Here is an 18,859-nt window from a genome sequence, read left to right on the forward strand (position 1 = left end):
TGTGTTGCATAAAATTATTTAAGTCACTCATGAGCTTGTCTAGCATCCCTGTCTTAGCTAAATGTTTTCCTCAATAAGCGGCTTTTATGTTTTTCCTCTTCATTAAAGAAAAATGAGTAAATAGATCTTCTTCCCGACAGGTAAGCCGTTGTTTTTCCTATGTAAGGAACCGTAAGTGTGAAAGAGGATTGTTTTTCAAATTGGCAAGTATTTATTAAGCCCCAAAGAAGCTAGAAATTATTAACAATGAAAGTGAACCAGAAGACACAAGAGCATACCCTGTGTGAAGTTATGTTCTCCAAAGAGACGTAAATTCATGAACATAAACACCATTTCTGTGGCTCTCCCAGTCTGGCTTTTTATCGCAGGACACTGAGCAGTGCCCACACTTACAGCACTCTTAATAATAATCATTGAGCTGAATGATCCCTCATGCTCACGACATCTCTGAGATGGCCTCTGTTACAGATGAAAAAAGAGAGACTCAGATTCAGCCATGAGTGGTGATGTCAGTATTTGAACCCAGGCTCCTCGACACCACCACGGTAAGCAGTAAAACACCACATCTTGCAGTTCAAATATTGGATGTCTCAGGAATGTATCAATGAGAAAGGACAATGTGAGTTGCAATGGGTCACCATCGACTTTATTGAAAAGGTAGGCCTTATGACTTGTCCCTCCTGAACCTTGCTGATGTATTTTGGAGCACTTAATCAAGTGTTTGGTCCCTGGTGCGGTAGCGAATACATTTTTGAAAATTAGCAGTCATTTTTACTTGGAGTTTGGCATCCCTAAATGACTCGTCATCATTTTGCACATTCTCTTGATTCCATAATGTTGTTTTCCTCACCTTGAATTTATTGACACCGATTCATTTTGCCTTGACATTGGCATTAACAGGGAAATGGCTTTGTTTCATCCTATTATAAAATCACCTCCCAAGACTTGGTTCGACATTGTCAGGAGGTAGTTGTGGTGACAGCAAGGCCACAACAGACAAGAGTGAATTACAGTGATTCCCGGGGAAAAAAAAATCATTAAGAAAAGTTACTGCTGTGTGATTTCAGAAACTATTTGTCATAACTTAAATATCCCTGCTGTTTAAAAATCCTAAGAGGGCTTAGACCATATTTAGAACACTCCTGCCAAGTATATATAGGAAAAATTAAGTCTCTAAGGAGACATTTTAGCTATAGCTTGACAAACAGGAACCTCAAATTATATTTTAGTTTTACACAGTTCTCCAAGCCATTGAAATTCTGTCTCAAAAAAAAAAAAAAAAAAAGTGAATTAATGACACAATTATCTCCTTTCAGTCACAGGTACTCAGATTCCTAAGGCCAAGTATCAAAGGCCTGTAGCATTGCTCTCCCTCCCCCTCAGAATGTGCCTGTTTCACAGATTTGCCTTTGGCTACACGGACTGTCACTCATGAGTCCCATGTCATGTCAAAGAACACCAACTCTTTCTACCTGCATTCTTCTTTGGTGGTCTTTCGCCTCCATCCCTCCATTTCGATTCCATCTGGATTTTTCCTTTAGCCTATGTTCTGAATTTAACTGGTTATCTTCCAATTTAAAAAAAAAAAAGTCACTAGTCTCCTTCAGGGCCCGGTCTTTTCCACCTCCATGTGGCCGACATGCCAAGAGTGTAAGAGCTAATACATTTTGCCTGATGAAAAATGGAGGGGGTGCTTCTGGTCCCCCGGCTCAGCTGGCCCCTCTTGCTTCTTCCCCTCCCTGCCCCCCTTCCCCAGGTACATAGTGTATCTTTGAAGGAAGAAACCCAGCCAAGTCCCCGTTCCCTTCCTGCTGGAGCTCCCCATGGGGAGAGCAGGTGTCGAAGGCCTGACAAGCCTTGGTGGAGGAGCTGGGCTGCTGCGGCCTGGTGGCCGCCACTCCTTCCCGTGTCCCCTGTTAGCTTCCTCTCCCTTTCCCTGCCAGGCATTTCACCCCTGCCCTCAGGATCTCACCTTACCTCCGCCTCCTCGTGCTCAGGAGTGAGATGAGGCCATCGGACTGCTCCCTCACTTCCCACTCTCCAGCCTGTCCATGTGTGTCCATTCCCACCTACCGACCTCCTGGACCATCTACAAGTAATAGGCACATGCCCACCGTTCAGAAAAAGGCAGAGAACAAAAGACGTATTTTATCTGCATGTTGAGTGAATAATTTATTTGGGTATCAGTTTGGTCCCAGGGACAGTTCTCAGTAGGACTCTGCAGCCACGATGAGCAGGTCAGACGCGGCACAGGCACGTAGGGTCTCCTGCAGACTCGAGCTGCTTGCAGTGGGTTCTCTCAGGGCAGTGAGGCCAGCCTCAGAGCCCCTACGGGAATGGTGGGCAGAAATTCCAGCCCAGTCCTCCTGGGACCTGCGGGTGTAAGACGTCCATCCGCCCCGCATCCTCTCTACCAGTTCACACTAGGCGGGCCCTCGGACTACGAATCCCTTTAGCTCAGAGGCTCTGCTGCTTCCAGCCACACCTGACGCTGGGCAGTCTTCCGTAAGGCAAGGAGTCCCAGTGTCTGGGGCTTCCTCAGGATTACAGGATTGTGCAGGAACTCTTCTGTCTTTCCTGAGATTGTGTGTGTGGAGGTGTGTGTGGGGGGGTGTGGTTTCAAGTTTATCTTTAAATCCCAGTTAGGGAACATATTCGGGGATCATTTTTGTAGACATTTAAGATAACTGGGAGTTTGACTAGTAATATATATGAATGGCACAAATACTGAAAGATGGTAAAATTTGGTCACATGGATCATTTCTTACTTGCATCACCTTGACCATCTCGGTAAAACATGCCTTTTATTTTCTCAAGTAACAACAGTTCTTTCTACTGACATTTTTAATATCTTCAAAGGGCTACCTATTTATTCTTGGCCACTTGGAAAAAGTAAAAAGCATAAAGATGGAAATTAAAATTACTAAGACCACCTGCACTCCCACCAGCCAGAGCTCAACACTGGTGGCATTTGGGTGCGGTTGTCCCAGCACTTCCCAGGTCTGTACGGCATGAGGCATGCGTAGAGGTGCATGTCTGTACTTTGGGGGATCGTGCTGGATAAACACTTGGGCTGCTTTTCCTCCTGATATAGTGTCATACACACTGAAACACTGACTGATACCTTGATGTGTGTGCTGCATCGTGTGTGACTAAGCCTTCCAACGAGCACCATCTTTCACCTCGGGCAAAAGAGTAGAGGCCGCACCTGTTTATTAAACTAGACAAGTGCATTTTCTGATACCAGATGAGAAACTCCACGATTCCTCAGCACCGTTTTTATGAGCACTTGCCTGTGCCTGTGTCGGAAGGTGTTGACCTTAATAGGATTTCAATACATCACTAATGATCGCTTTGGGAAAAGATGCCCAGCCTTTGGCTGTGTGGGATTCTCGGTGAATTCATCCTTTCTAAACATAAGCAAAGGCTTTTTTTTAAGGTTGCAAAAGCTGAAAACTTTGGAGTATTTGGGCACTGCTTTCCTGTCCCTTCATTTGAGCCACCTGTTATTTCTCTCAGGCTAGCTTGGTTTCTGCCTACTGCAAACATAGGCTCCTTCAAAATGAACGTGGCTTTGTTTTTAATGACGTTTCGAGTAGTGTTTCCTTTGACTGGACAAGAGCAAGTGTCACTCACATAATCAGTGCTTTGAGAATAGAGGAATATGAATAGAATGGCTTCTCTCTTGTCAGAACTGCTGTACTTGATTACTCACATGTGTCTGACCACCCAGCTGACAGCTCCCACATTGTTCCCTACAGCCCCTTCAGCTCTGCTCCTTGGCCTCATTACACTGACACCAAGTCGGCTGGATGCTGTCACACGGGAATCATGCCACCAGCACCACTTTCCCCAGATGGATATAGACACAGACAGCAGCATAGCTTGAGAGCAGGAGGGCAAGGATGTTTCCAACTGATGGCTTCCAAGTTGGAGTCTAGATCCTGTTTGCCTCTGTACCTCTGCCCTGCCTCACCAAAGCAGGAGCTAAAGCGGGGCTGCGGGGTAGTGCTCCCCACCCCCACTACCCTGAGTGCACGCCTTCTGTCCGCTGATCAGTAAAGGAGAATGCACACTGAGTGAGAGGACACGAGTCACCTTTGAGAAGACAGGCGCTGCCTATCCAAGCCAACCTTGCAAAACCTTGTGGAGGACACGACAGCTGAATACAAATATTCAAGCACTGCGTGTTTGACCCCATGCCACCTCAAGATTCGTACCCGCAGAGGACATACACAGATGCTGTCTTTGAGGGAGGACATTGGCCTCCGTTTTCACTTGAGCACCTTGAATTGGATAGATAGTGATGAATTCCTTGTCTGGCAGGGTTAGAAACAAGAACCTCACTCTTCCACCCTGGGCTTCTAGCACTGGGGTCTGCGGGGAGGTGTTGAACATTAGCAAAGTACACTTAGGCTGTGTTTTCTATTTTTTAAAACACCTCCACCTAATTCATCTTGAGGTGCCCAATAACTGCAGGACAGGCATTACTATTCTTGCTTCAGAAGTAAGGAAAGAGAGGCACAAAGAGGTGAAAGGATTTCCCCAAGTTCATGGGGACCATGAACTACAGAGACCCGACTTGAGTCACAAGTTCTCTTTACCTCATTCCCTTGACATCACCTCATACTTTTAGTACAAATCAGGCAAAAAACTATGTCTGCTCCATGGGGCACCAGGTAAGACTGCTGGGCAAAACCGGCCAAGGCAAAACAGCCACCTGAGTCATCACCAGGACTCATGATACTCATCACGTATTTGATGACAAAGAGGAGGAATGCCTCATTCTTTGCCTCTTAAGACAATAGGCTCTCCATGAAAAACATGCACAAGAATTGTAAAGTCCAAGAGAACTTTAGAAAATACCTACTTCCAACTCTTTCCCTAACTGTCTAGCTGTCTTTAGAATGCGAGGTCCACAGAAGCGGCTGCACTGTCCGCCTGGCTCCCACTACGTGCCCATCGTCTAGGACACTGCCTGCTTGTATGGCGGAGAGACAGATCAGCAGATGCTAACAAGTGGCTGCATGACTTGCCCAAGGCCTTACAGCAAAGCAACGGCTGGTCAGAACTAGAACCCAGGTTTCATGACTCGTAATCAGTGTTTTCTCCACTGTTCCATGTCATGAGTCACGGCCAGACGTAAGTGAGAAAAGATGGGGGGAAATGCAGTTAGTGTACCCAGAATTCAAAAGAGGCAATTAGACACCGGTCCTCAAAGAGTCTTCCGTACCCCGGGAGCTAACCTGTAGGCTCGGTTTCATATCTCACGGCTCACAACCAGGGCTGAATAAATGGGTCATAATCATAGCTCTTTATCTCCCTGCCACAAAATCTCAAATGCCAAAATCAGAACTGAATGTTGGACATATGCCTTTGTTATTAGCCTGTTTGGTAGAGGTTATTCACTCTTTGACGTTTCTTTGAAAAGGACGGGAACAATTTGGAACATCTTTCTCCTGGCAATCCTGGGCTTGTTTCAGGTGGTGAAGGTAGAGGTCACTTTATTAATACAACCATCAAGGAAGGCTGCCATGGCAACGCATTGCATCGATCCCTTGAAGTGCCTGAGACAAAGCCAAAAAGAGAAACTTTCAAGTCTATAAATACAGACCCAGCATTGCTCAAGCATAGCAGCTCACTGACAGGGCGAACCCAAATGTATGGCTTTGAACAAGACCCAAACACAGAAAAGAAAACTTCCCTTTTGTAATGTCATAGATCATCGTGACCATAACGGAAATAAGTGACCCTTCAGGTCACCAAAGAAAAAAAGAAGAGAACAATCAGCAACACTAAGTGCTGGCTGGTGCCCATTTTGAGCATAGGGGTCCCCGCCTTTATCCACCTTTCCATACCTTCCAGAAAGGACGAACAGAGGGAAAGGGGAATCAAGGCCCCATCATTCACATTTTGATAAGAGATTGCAGCTTGGGAAGAGGGAACTTGTATGACAATCAAGGAACCTACAAAAAAAACAGTTAGAGAATTGAATAATTTAGCTACATCCCTGTGGCTCATTATCGAAGCCAGAGGAAAGACAAGAAGTGAAACAGGGAGGAAGAAATGCTGCTCATTCCTATTTTTTTACTTTGAAAATTCTGAGTGTTTTTATAAACTCATAGCAACTACGGAAGCTTATTTATCTACTATTGTGGCTTGCTTACTGAAGCTGTGATCGGAGCTATTATAACACCTTGCCAAATACAGCCTTTCCACCAGGATTCCACACTTCATCTTTTAGCCGCATAACTGTTTGGGTCTAACATTAATACTCTAACCTTGTCTATCAGGGGCCACAGATCATTTCGGTCGCTCCATTTGAAAGCATTTCTAATATTGAAGCTTCGGGGGGTTATAGGTTATATGGTGTGATATTGGACACATCGTGAGTGAATTATTTTTATCAATGGTAAAAGTATCCGTTAGAATATGGTCAAGCTAGTACCAAAGTGGGATCAGCGTTTCTGGTATCTAAGGATATTTTATCATAATAAAAATAATAGCGTCTAGCAAATAACAATTTGCATCCGATACAAGGTCAAGCATTGCAGAAGGGAGCTAAAGACAAACCTTCCCTGTTTGCTGAGATAGCACCCTCTTAGGTTGTCAATAGCAATGAAGAAAGAATAAGGACATGTTTAATGTAAACACTTCCCCGAATAAGGTCAGAGCTTCCAGTTTGAGATGAATCCACACAGAAGGAAGTTAAGGAGGTGATAACGGCAAGGTGTGTGTTGGGTAGCAATCCCTGGTTGGATTTTTAACCTGCAGTGACCTGCCAGTGACATGGGGTTAGGGCCAGGATTGTAAGTGGTGTTTATCCCTGTGCTGGTTCTATCAGCTGGTGGAGGATGCCCGAAACCTTCCGCTGCGAGGAATCCTGAAGGCGATCCATGGCACCCCAATCCATGACTGCCGTGGTAGGTAGCTGTGCCTTCTGCCTAGGGGAGGGGGACGGACAGCTTATCCAACACATTCGCTATTCCCAACCTGGGCCTTTGGTGTTTGGGGTCACATCTTCTGCATGAGCTGATGGGTATTTAGAGCTCCGCCCAAATGCAGTAGAAGTCTGGAAGATGGGAGACTTGATGCTACCGACACATACGGCTCCGTCACAGGGCGGTATGCAGGCCGGCGAGCCGGCCAGGACACCCGGCAACCCGCCGAGGACTGCAGACGTGGCCTGTAGCGTCTTGAGGAGCCTGGGACACACACTGCACCCCTCCGTTTCCTGGGTTTCTCTGAATGTGTCTCCTATGTAAAGAGCACTAATCTGTAAATCAGGAGCCCTGACTCTAGCCCACATTCTTCCCTAAATTGTTTTCAGTTTCCTCATCTAGAACTCATCTAGTTTCTGGAGTTTCCCCAAGCCCTGATTTTACTGTTCCTCACAGAGCAAGGTAGAGCAAATTACACGGCGAGGGTGGTTTTGGTGGTTTTGGTTCCTCCCTCCTATTCTTTGGTTCTTAGCAGTGCTAACAGGTGTGTCTTAAATCCCACCCTTCTGTAGTTCTTCCGCTCCAAGGATACTCACTCCACTCTTCTATTTCAACTTCAAGGACTTACAGTTGCCTCTGATTCCCATGGCTCTGCACCAAAAAACTCACTACCTCTCTGTGATCTGCAATCACCAAGACATCTTCAGTGCCCTTTGCCCAGTATACATAAGGACAATTGTTCCTCTTCATTGTTATGGCTGATACCCTGATCCAGAACGTCATCATTTTGCCATGAACATTAATTGAAGAGGGATTTTTCTTTGTTGTAGGGGGCTGTCCTGTACATTGCAGGATATTTAGCAGCATCCCTGGCTTCTGTCTACCAGAAGCCAATAGCATGCCCTCCCCTGAGGTGTGACAACCAAATGTCTGCAGACATTGTCAAATGTCCCCTGGGAGACAAAAACATCCACTGTTGAAAAGCGCTACCTTAGACTGACAACCAAAGACCTCTGTTAAATGTTTATTCCTTAAATTTCTCCAAACCTTGTTTTAACTATTCCAAAATCCCTTCTGTCAGATTCAGTCAAGAACATGTAATGCCTATTTTGTAATTTCCTTCACCCAAATTCATGTGCCACCCTTCCTCTCACACTCTCCCAGTCTGTTTATTTATCCCTAGATATAGTCACTCACTGCAGGAAGACTTCTAAGACTGATTTTATCCCCTCATATGATCACTGCATCTTGTTGATACCTTTTATTCTCAGGACCCTTCATGAGGGCTTTTCATTCACTTCCAGTGGCCTAAATGCTGACATTCTTCAGTGTTCTATCTGGAGCCTTCATTTGTCCTTACTCTATATTCTACCAAGATTGGGTCTTCTGTACTCTTCACTTCACTTTTTGTAACAACGACCAACATCACTCCTGCTCCAAACCTGCATCTCCACGATGACCTACCTCCTGAATGATTAACTAGTTTTTCTAACTAAGAAAAAGAGCCCAGAAGAAGAGCCTACAGACCCCTCAAAGTCATTAGGTCCAAAAAGGTGCATTTTCTTCCCTGATCAAAGTCTTCCTCCAACTACTTTTCTTAATAAATTATATTTTGATGGATCCAAATACCGAAAACAGGAACCTCAGAATCTCTTGTATCCACTTCAAACCACCTCCATCCAAATCTATCCCCTCTCTCTCCCCATTGCTCTAACCAGACCAAGCCCATTCTGTTGAAGCATCCAGGCTCCTCGCCTCCAGTCTGTCCTTCCTCTGGCCAAGCCTCACCTGTTTTTCTCCCCATTAAAACACCACCCACACATAGGTCTCTGGCCACTTCCCGTTGCCTATTGTCTAAATAAACTCTGTGGTGTGTGTTATGTAGAACCTACATAACCAGACGGCAGCCTGCCTCTCTGGTCTCCATTTGCCTTGTTGTACATCCAACGCTCCAGCCACACCAGTCCACTTGCTAGTGTGTTCCATGTGTCTCTCCCTCAGGCCCTTGTCAGAAAACCTGAGAGAGCAATTAAGCAGGTGTTTTGGAATTTAGAAATGATAAGAGGACACTGTAGTCCCTCTTGTAGAGTTAGTAACTGTGTAAGCAGGGAGCAGCACTACTCCTGGGCAGAGGGAAAATAGGAAAGAGGATGGGTGATTAGAAACTAACAGGACGGAGGGGAGACCCCACAGATATGGGACCTGCATCTCTGAGAAGACATAGTGCCGGGGTGCTGGCTGGTACCTCTGAAACCTGGGCAGGGCCCCTCAGAGCTGAGCTTGAACATCCAGGGAAGGAATGCTGCTGAGTTGGCGTAGGAAGGAAACTTCCAAGGGTGAGAATAAAGCTGGTTCTGAATAAAGCTACACATGGGGACCAAATGCTGCTATACTGCCATCATCGAGTGACACTGTTAGGAAGAGCCATCAAATGGGTAAAAGGAAATCCCTTCACCATCTCTTGTGCCTCTAGTGGCCCCTGTCAGTGGAAGCCAGGAGCCAGCTTGCAGAAGGAAGGGTGGATTGAGAGTTGAGAGACAGTGGCATAATAAGCAGCACTCTGCCCCTGCACGTCTCTTTGTCTGTGCTCATACAGTCTCCCCAACCATGACGCCCCTTCTACCAGTATCTGCCTGGAGTGCACCATTGTTCGAACATAATCTCCTTCCCATCGTCTTTTCTAATCTTCCCCCAAATGATTATTTACACCAGCATCTCAGTTCCCCTAGCATTTTGCAAATATGTCTTTTATTCTCTTTTTTTGCATCACAGTTATTTCTGCATGTGCGCTCTTTTTGTTTTCTGCCAAACTGTGAGCTCCTTCAGGGCAGGTAGAGTTACAGCCGTACAATCAAGCAGGGTGCCCGGCACACAACAGATGTTGGCTGAGGTGGATGGAATTGATAAAGGCATGCTAATGAAATTACTATTAGATCATTTCTTGCATATATTTTATCTTGCCAACCAGGCTTGAACTCCATAAGAACAGAGATCGTGCTTTATCATTTGTTATTTGTTCACGGTGTTTAGTACAAAGCTTCTTATGCTGAAGAAGAGCTCAGTGATATTTGTTAGTCACCTAGTTTATTCATTAAGCACCACAAATCTGGTTCAAAAAGACATGAAGATGGAGGATGAATTCATGAATAGCAGGTAGGATCCGTAGCTAGGTTCAGATGTGCTTCTGGCACATAAGCCCAACAGAACGCTGTACATACAGGGAAGTTCTGTGTTTGTTGAATAGCACAATCAGGAGTCTAAATGTAGAAAGTCTTATAGTGAATTCTAAATAATGAAATATATTCTAGATTTGATTTTTCTGTTTATTTCTTGCAGAAAAAGTGTAGTTCTCCAACCCATGATATTATTAATCCTTTTGTTATATCTGTTCCTTGCATAGTTAATGAATTTCTCACAGTCACCAACATCAACAGCAGATTATTTAAATGTAGGAAAGGTATTGGATTTTAACTTAATCACCAGCTTCTTGGAAAAAAAAAAAAGAAAGAAAGAAAGAAAGAAAGAAAGAAAGAAAGAAAGAAAGAAAGAAAGAAAGAGAAAGCTCTGTTCAACAACTGATTTACATTCAAGTCCAAGAAGAAAAATAGCTTTTTTTTAAAAAGGGGGAGCAATATTTAATTAACTATTGATTTCTTCTCAATTATTCAAGGCAAGCAATTATCGATATTGATAGAACAGATATTTTCCTACCTCTAGTGCCCAAATGAAAGGAAATATCCCATTCAGCAATGTGCTGCCTGGAACAAGAAATGCTGAGAATCTTTAACTGTAAATGGGAACAGTTATTTGGATCTAGTTATTCCATGTTACCCCAATTAAGCATATTTCCTGAAGTGTAAGCAAAACAAAATATGCTGAAAACCTATATATGTTTCTCAAATTAACAACAACCGGTTTTGACCAGGAGTTTAACCACTCTACACTTGGAGATTTTGCCTCACAGCTACAGCTCTTGACATTTTTAACCATGATGCATAAAATACTATAATTTGGGTCTAATATTCAAGATTTCTACCACCCACTGAGAGACAGCTTATATAATCATTAGAACCTCTGGAACACCACCTTGTATGTCAATATTTGGAGCCTGAAGGATGTAGTAGGCCTCAATAGTCACTTCTGACATTTACAGACAGCAAGTGTGGGTACTTTTGAAAATTGTACCAATACATTATGCAGCTGTCTTAGAGGTCGCCAAGGAATTATTGTGGAAGAAGGTAAAACAAGGCCCCGTTTAGGGCACTTTGTTATTAACTCCGGGATCGTCCACTACCATCTTTCCTCAGCTCATTTGCACGCAGGGCATTGGCACGTTTGTGTCTAGGAAGTGTCTTTTGAAGGTGACATGACTACTGAACATGATTAATGGACAAGTAACATTCTCTATTGAATTACTACTTGGGAGATTTTTTTAATACTTTGCACCTTGATAGTAATATTAAGTGTGTGTGTGTGCACGTGTGTATGTGTGTGTGTGTTTAATTCATGTGGTACCCCTGGGGAAATTTAACCATGACATCCTTTAAAAATGAAAAATGTTATAATTTATAAAAATCTACCTTTTCTGCTCTGCCCCTACCCCTCACTCCAGAGTGTGGTTCTATATATTAAGTGCTTAAGCAGCATATGTTGCTGGGAAGTGTTCTTGGCTCTTTTACTCTTTGTTGTTATTTTAATTTCCCTGGGTTCTATTTAACATTCTGCTAAATCAGTGAAACCTTGATTATCTAAAAGAATAGGAGACATGGACTTAATGAGGATAACCAGAACTTTGAAATAAGTAATTATTAGAGATGAAAATTAGATGACAGGGACCATGAATGAATTTTAGTATCTGGAATTGCTTGCTTGATTTATTCAAACCGATTCTATTAATTGACGGACATAGTGAAATTCTGGTAATCAGGGTCTCATCACCGCATTGTTTATTATTCTGGGAAATCAAGGTAACCTTGGACTCGACTTCCCACATTTACAAGGCAATGAATATCCTGATAGGCTTGTCAGGGGCAAATGTGACTGAGTGCTCGTCCTCACTCTCCTCCCATGGAACCACTTTCTCTCTTCTGATGTGGCTGCGCCTGCCTGGAGCATGCTGCCCCCCCCCCCAGTCCCCCTGCCCTCCCCTGCCCTCCCCCTGCCCTCCATCTACCCCCTCCCGCCCCCTGCCCCCCCCCGTCGTCCACCCAGCCCCTTTCCCGCCCTTCTGCCCCCCTACCCCCCCCCCCCCGCCCTCATGCTTCCCCTTTGGCTCTGCCTTCCCGCATGCACCTGCAGGGAGAATGGCCCACCCCTTCCGAGGTTCTTGGTCATTTTAGCAATACTGCTTTGCGTGGGAACTACCATCCATCTGGCTTTAAGACCCCGCATTCTAGGAGCGGGCACTTGTCCTGTAAAGAAGCAGGAGGCCCCAACGGGCCCCACTTCTACGGAGGAAGGACACCTGGCCGACCAGGGCTTCCCATTCCCTTGTGCCCGGTGGCCCGAAACGGGCGACGACAGCGTCCAAGGTCGCAGCCAGAATGTCTACGAAAGGGACAAATGTGATCAAAGCAGCATAAAAATAAGCCACAAAGGCAGCAAACTACATTGGCTTGGAAACTGGGAGTCACCGGCTTAGTTGGGGCGGGGGCGGCGGGGGGGCGGGGGGGACAGCGGCCCCCCTGAGATCCTGTTTTTTAAGCTGGAACCGTGATGTACCGGGTGACCTGAAATTGCTTCTGCTTGTCCTCCCCGCGGCCCGGCCCTGCAGCGAACGTCTGCGACAACGAGCTCCTGCACTGCCAGAACGGGGGGACGTGCCACAACAACGTGCGCTGCCTGTGCCCCGCCGCCTACACCGGCGTCCTGTGCGAGAAGCCGCGCTGCCAGGACGCGGGATGCGGCTCCCGCGCCGGCCTCGCCGCCCGCCCGCCCCGCGGCCCCGCGCCCCCGCTGCTGCTGCTGCTGCTGCTGGCCGCGATGCTCCGCGCCGCCGGGCCCCCGCTGCTGTGAGCCGCCCCACCCGGCCGGGCCCGGGGCCCGGGGCCCCCACCCACCCCGGACCCGGACCACCCCCCGGATCTCCCCCACCCCGGACCCCATCCACCCCCGACCTGCCCCGGACCCCCCCACCCCCACCCAGGACCCGGACCCAGAGACCCGCCCCCGGACCCGAACCCGGACCCCATCCCACCCCGGACCCAGACCCGCACCCCCCACCCCGACCCCACCCCACCCCCGGACCCAGACCCGGACCTACCACCCCCTCCGGACCCATCCCGGACCTCACCCTTGGGCGCGGACCCCACCCCACCCCGGAGCCCCCCACCCCGGACCCGGACCCGGACCCAGACCCCGGACCCAGACCCGGACCCGGACTCGGACCCCGCCCTCCGGACCCGGACCCGGACTTGGACTCGGACCCCGCCCCCCGGACCCCGACCGCCGCGGCAGGGAGGCCAGCGCCCGCGGGCACCTGCCGGCGCCACGGGGACCCCGCCGCCCCGCTGGAGCACCGCGCACAGTCAGGAGGCCTACGTGGACTAAGCCATATCCCCCAGGCGTGGACGGCGCGTCCGGGGCGGACCCGGCGGCGTGGGCAGCCGCGCTCCCGAGCGGCGAGGCCCGGGGCGGCCTGGAAGGACCGCGCACGCCCTGCACGACTGCGAGCCCGCGGGCGCCCACCCCGGCCGGGCGCTCTTCGCCGGGGCCGGAGGACACCGGCCACCAGCTGCCAGACTGGCCTGCTTCGGCCCCGAACCCCCTCCAACCTGTGCTTTAGTGAACGTTGCTCTGTAACCCTTGTTGGTTGAAAGATTTCTTTGTCCGATGTTAGTATTGCACACGTGTAACAGCCCCCCCAAAAGCTGAAGCCAGTCATACCCCGTGTATCTTAGCAGCACTGAGTCACCCCAGTGCGAGCACACACCCACCGTCCAAGAGTGGCTATAGGAAACAACAACAACAACAAAAAGAAAGTGTATCTATCCTTTTGTATTCAAATGAAGTTATTTTTCTTGAAATACTGTAAGATGTAGATTTTTTGTAATCTTGCCAATTTGTGTTACCAGACAATCTGTTAATGTATCTAATTCGAAGCAGCAAAGACTGACATTTTACTTTGTCCTCTTTTTCGTTCTGTTTTGTTTCATTGTGCAGAGATTTCTCTGTAAGGGCAACGAATCGTGCTGGCATCAAAGAATATCAGTTTACATATATAACAAGTGTAATAAGATTCCACCAAAGGACATTCTAAGTGTTTTCTTGTTGCTTTAACACTGGAAGATTTAAAGAATAAAAATTCCTGCATAAATGATTTCAGGAATTTGTATTGCAATTTCTTAAGATGAGAGGAGCAGCCAACCAAGCAGTTCCACTCTCCCTTTACTGGTTTCTATGTGGACTGAATACATTCAGCTGGCGATTTTAGTACCCAGGAAGATGGATCGATGTTCACTAGCTTGGACAACTTCTGCAAAATATGAGACTATTTCCACTTGGGAAAAATTATAACAGCAAAAAAAAAAAAAAAAAAAATCTAAGTGATTGCCAAGATCATGCCAAAGCCTGTTGGCAGAGTACTAAGAGACTTTGATTTTTAAGTCATGCTATTTTCACAGATTGATGTGCTCATGTGACTGTAGGGATGCTGATCTATGTATCTTTGCAAATACAGTGTTTACGTGTAACACTCACGAGAGGCAACCTGGAGAGCCAGGGAAGTCGCAGGGAAATTGAGCGATTAGCAATTTGATTGAATATATTCAGACTTCGTATTTAGAGGAAATATCAAAATATTACAGCAGCAAGTAGGCATAACTGCTGTTCCTGAGAATAAAGTTTGTTTTACGTACCACCCAAGGCGTAATAAATTGTTTCTGCCTTTTATCAGGCCAATTACTGTGCAAGACAGCAAGGGGGGAGGGGTGCAGGGGAACCCTTGCCAGGTCTCGCAGTGGCTCAAAGAGTGTGTGCTCCGTTCCCAGCACGCTGTTGTCCGACAGGTTACAGATGTGTTAGCGGCAGCATCCCTTGGAGTCCAAAACAACGTTGTCAGCCCAGGCCAGGGTCGTTCGGACAATGAAGTCCTACGTGATAGTGTTAGGTTGGAAGCCTGCTTCCAGGCTGAGCTCTTCACCCCACCATGGGGGGTGTCTTCTGATAAATAACCTGGGTAAAAACTAGATGAAGGAACATCACGTCTTATTGGTTTTGTTCCCAGAAAAGCCAATTCAAAAAAGGCAATAAAAGGTAAACAGGTAATGCCTGTGCTGCCTGCCACCCCACGTCTAAGTCGATTGAATGTTTGTTATTCAAACCAACAGTCTCTTTTGATGTAAGAAATAAGGGAAGATGGAAATAAATTAGAGCTCTGGCTTAGTGCCAGAGTGACCAACCAGAAATTGGAGATTTACATTAGAAGCATAAACAGCAAATTATATTTCAGACTCACCAAAGAATACACATGAAAATGCTGATAACATACAGAGTTTGAGATTACTTATAATGAGGTGGATTTCTCATATTAAAATTGGAATTTAGGTTGTCTTATAGTTTATTAGCACAAACCAAAGGCAGACTGTGTTATTTCTAGCAACGATGCACTTTATCATTATCCACTCATGGCTTTGTCACAATGCTCAGGAATCAGACTCTGCACATTGCAATACATGGGATTCCAAAAGCTAATTCGAAAATTTAATGAAGGCTTGATCTAAATCAATTCATCTGCATTTTATCTTTATGAGGCTATAAGAATCTAAATTGATGAGGAATATCTTGCGTTCCATGTATTTAGATATAGTTTTCTGAATTTCCTGAAGTGATGTGATCTGCTTTTAATAAAAATTCACTTTTAGGTATATAACAAATGGAAATGAAATGTTCTTTTTAATCTGGATTCTCAAATTCTTCTAAAGGGTTTATTCCTTTGAAGAAACCCCTACTCAGTGGATTTTTATTCCTCTGCTGCTTCCCAGCATTCTTGCAAAGCGGGTTCCATCTCCCAGACTATGTCTTTGAGAACAGGATCGGGGTGAAAAGTGGGTACGAAGTTGTTTACACACCAAGGTCCCAGCTCTTGTGTTGTCAACTTTCCCGCAAGAATAAAAAGATAATCCTTCCATCAACACCATTAATGAGCATAAAACTTTTAAAAAAATTTGTCTGAAGGTTCAGCTAATATAGAATAGCTAATATAGAACCAGCTAATATAGGTTCGCTCTTTCTAAGACAGTGATTAGACTGCCCCGCTCTGATACAGGAGTGATTTGTTTCTGACCCTGTACCAGCCTAGAGGGAGCCCTTTAGTCCCAGCAAAGAGGAGCCCTGGCTCAGAGGGGCCCATCTTGACCCTCCTTTCACTTGGTCTTAGTAGTTGGAAATCTAGTGTTTCCTACCCAGATGGCCTTCACCCACGTAAAGGGCATTTGTGCACCCCTCCTAGAGGCAAGCGGCATCAGGACTGCACATCCCTGGGCGCAAGGGGTGGCCCTCCGTGAATCTGTGTGGGTAGATTAGTGAAGGGGTCCCGGGAGTGCACACTGGGGAATTCACCCACAGGCGAGAAGAAGCCCCTTGCAGTGAAAACCAGAGCTCGGACTGGAAGGAAAGGGCTACAGGGTGGGAGGGAGACACCAGGGCTGCCTCGGGGCCAGGGGCCAGGGGCCAAGGGCCAGGACAGAACTCTGAGCAGGCTAGGATTGTAAATCTATACCTGGGTTTCAATTCTCACCAGAACATTTGTGTCAAAGTGGCAGATTGGAACGTATTTTATTCAACAGCGTGTTAGCTTACTGTATACCTTTTAACTATTTCCCCATATGGCACATGGGCTTCCGTTGGTACTTTTGTCTTGGCCCCCATCTAGTGGATCTGCCCGGACATGAACACTGCACAAGGTGCCCTTGAATTAAATCGCTAAGTTGGCACAGGTCCCTCACCCAGGTAACAGGAAGGCACAGGTTGGGAGAAGGCGCGGGCCTGTACTGAATGCTCCCCGCACCTTTTCTCAGACCTGTGCTGCGGGTGGCCTTACCGGATTATAAGAAATTTGAGATGGACAGAGGGCAGCTGTGAGGCAACCTGGAGGTCAGATCTCTTGTCCCAACGCCTTCTCTCTCCACCCTGAGTGATCCAGTATTACTAGGCTGTGAAGGCCCCATACTCCGAAATGGGTGCTCTGTGCTCTATGGGATATGGGTTGTCATACGTCACCTGTTGCTGAAGACTAAATAAAACATCTGTTCAACAGTTTCTCTGCTCACAGGCTTGCACAGCATCTGTGGGAACTTTGAACTACATGTTCCATATATTTGTTACTTATGGGACTCTACGTATCTTACCATCTGGGGCAATTTGAAGCTTCAGCCTCAGAAATCTAGAGTTCCTTCCCTGCCATGTGTATTCCCAATCTTCTTGGTAAGGATGGGAAGGGTGGTAGCAACCAAGCCACATGTTAGACAACATAAATAATTTGTAGGAATTTTGTTTTTTGAAAATCCAACTAGACAGCCTTAATGATATATAAGAATGAAAAACATTCTTTTATAAGACTGAAAAAATGAAATGATATATAAGAATGAAAATGATATATTAAGAATGAGGTAAGGACTATCCCCAGAGTTTTGATTCAAATGTCTGGCTGTGAACAATTCCTTCTTGGCCTCAGGAAATCAGGACTAGATTCTAATCCATTTTCTTTCTAAGAAATATCAAATGTTGATCTGGCACAAATAGTCCTACAGTTCGGGCCAGTTCCATAGAGAAGAGCTTTTCGCTTTTAACTACACTTTCACTTTTTTCCACTAACGGTAGTCTTTCCCCTTGGTTACCTAAAACAGATGCCGACAAAATCCCGGCATAAACTACACACAAACATAATATAATATCAGAAAGAATTAAGAATGCCAACTATCACATTTTGAATTTTCACAAAAATCTTGGGAACATGGACAACTTTTACTCTTCACAACACCTGGGAAGGTGTGACTCACATACTATCTTTCATTTGCATCTGAAGAATCAAATAGCTAAGAAACAGATCTATCCCTTGTATAAATCAAATTATTGCATTTAGCTAGATGAGAAAACAACCTCTGTGAAAAAGTCATATTAATATTTTAATATGCAATTATTCGAGATCAATTGTGGCAGAAAAATTCCGCTCCTAACACATTTTTAGAGTGGGTCCTGAAAAAGCCTATCGAGAAGACTTCAGTGATGTTAGGGAGTGTTTACATTTGTACAGTCGGGCATCTAATCCTTCTTCTACTTTCTCCCGTCACCCAAGAGCTGTTTTTAATTGATGGATGAATTAAAATGGAGTAGTAACATTTAAAATGATGTGATGGTTTTATTAACCTGAAATGATAGCTGGTAAAATGGGCCATTATTCCATGAGACCTAATTATGTTAACACTGAAGATGTAGCTAGGCTGGCTGAAGCCAACTGCAGAGAATTGGAAGTAAAAATAAGACCCATTTTCTTAACATAGTCCCAGTTTTTCAGAGGCATCACTTTTAACTATTATCTAATTAGCGAAATATGAATTGTATGGGGGGGGGGGAAACTGACTGGAAGAGAGAAAAAATAATTACTACCTCTCCTACATCTGTCTGCATAGACTCTGCAATTCCTGCCTGGCAAGAAGGTGTCAAGGTACGTTAAAGACATAATGTGCCGGGTGTGCATCCTCCAGCGCCCTGCCCTGATAGGACCACATTACAGCTTTGCGCTCACAAAGAGCAGTCATTCTAATCTAACAAAGGAAGGAAAATGGCAGAAAATCACACACCTGAAGTCCTGTTAAGAATAGGTGATTCTTTTTGCCCCAGGCAGGCAAGAACATAATGTCATTTTTGTTCGTTTGTATTTGTGCTGGGAAGGAGGGCCGCTCCTGTGGGGGAATGGTTTT

General features: G+C 45.9%; 1 protein-coding gene across 1 annotated transcript in view; it reads left to right on the forward strand.

The window, feature by feature from the left end:
- Nucleotides 1-13,742, forward strand: part of NTNG1 (netrin G1) — a 309,029-nt gene extending 295,287 nt beyond the window's left edge. Inside the window, exons 10-11 of the mRNA XM_077906996.1 lie at nucleotides 12,715-12,952; nucleotides 13,505-13,742. Of these exons, the coding sequence (XP_077763122.1) occupies nucleotides 12,715-12,952; nucleotides 13,505-13,742 (476 nt within the window). The remainder of the gene's footprint in view (nucleotides 1-12,714; nucleotides 12,953-13,504) is intronic.
- The last annotated feature ends 5,117 nt before the right edge of the window (nucleotides 13,743-18,859 follow it).

The sequence above is a fragment of the Canis aureus genome, chromosome 8, assembly GCF_053574225.1.
Source record: "Canis aureus isolate CA01 chromosome 8, VMU_Caureus_v.1.0, whole genome shotgun sequence".
Classification (NCBI taxonomy): domain Eukaryota; kingdom Metazoa; phylum Chordata; class Mammalia; order Carnivora; family Canidae; genus Canis; species Canis aureus.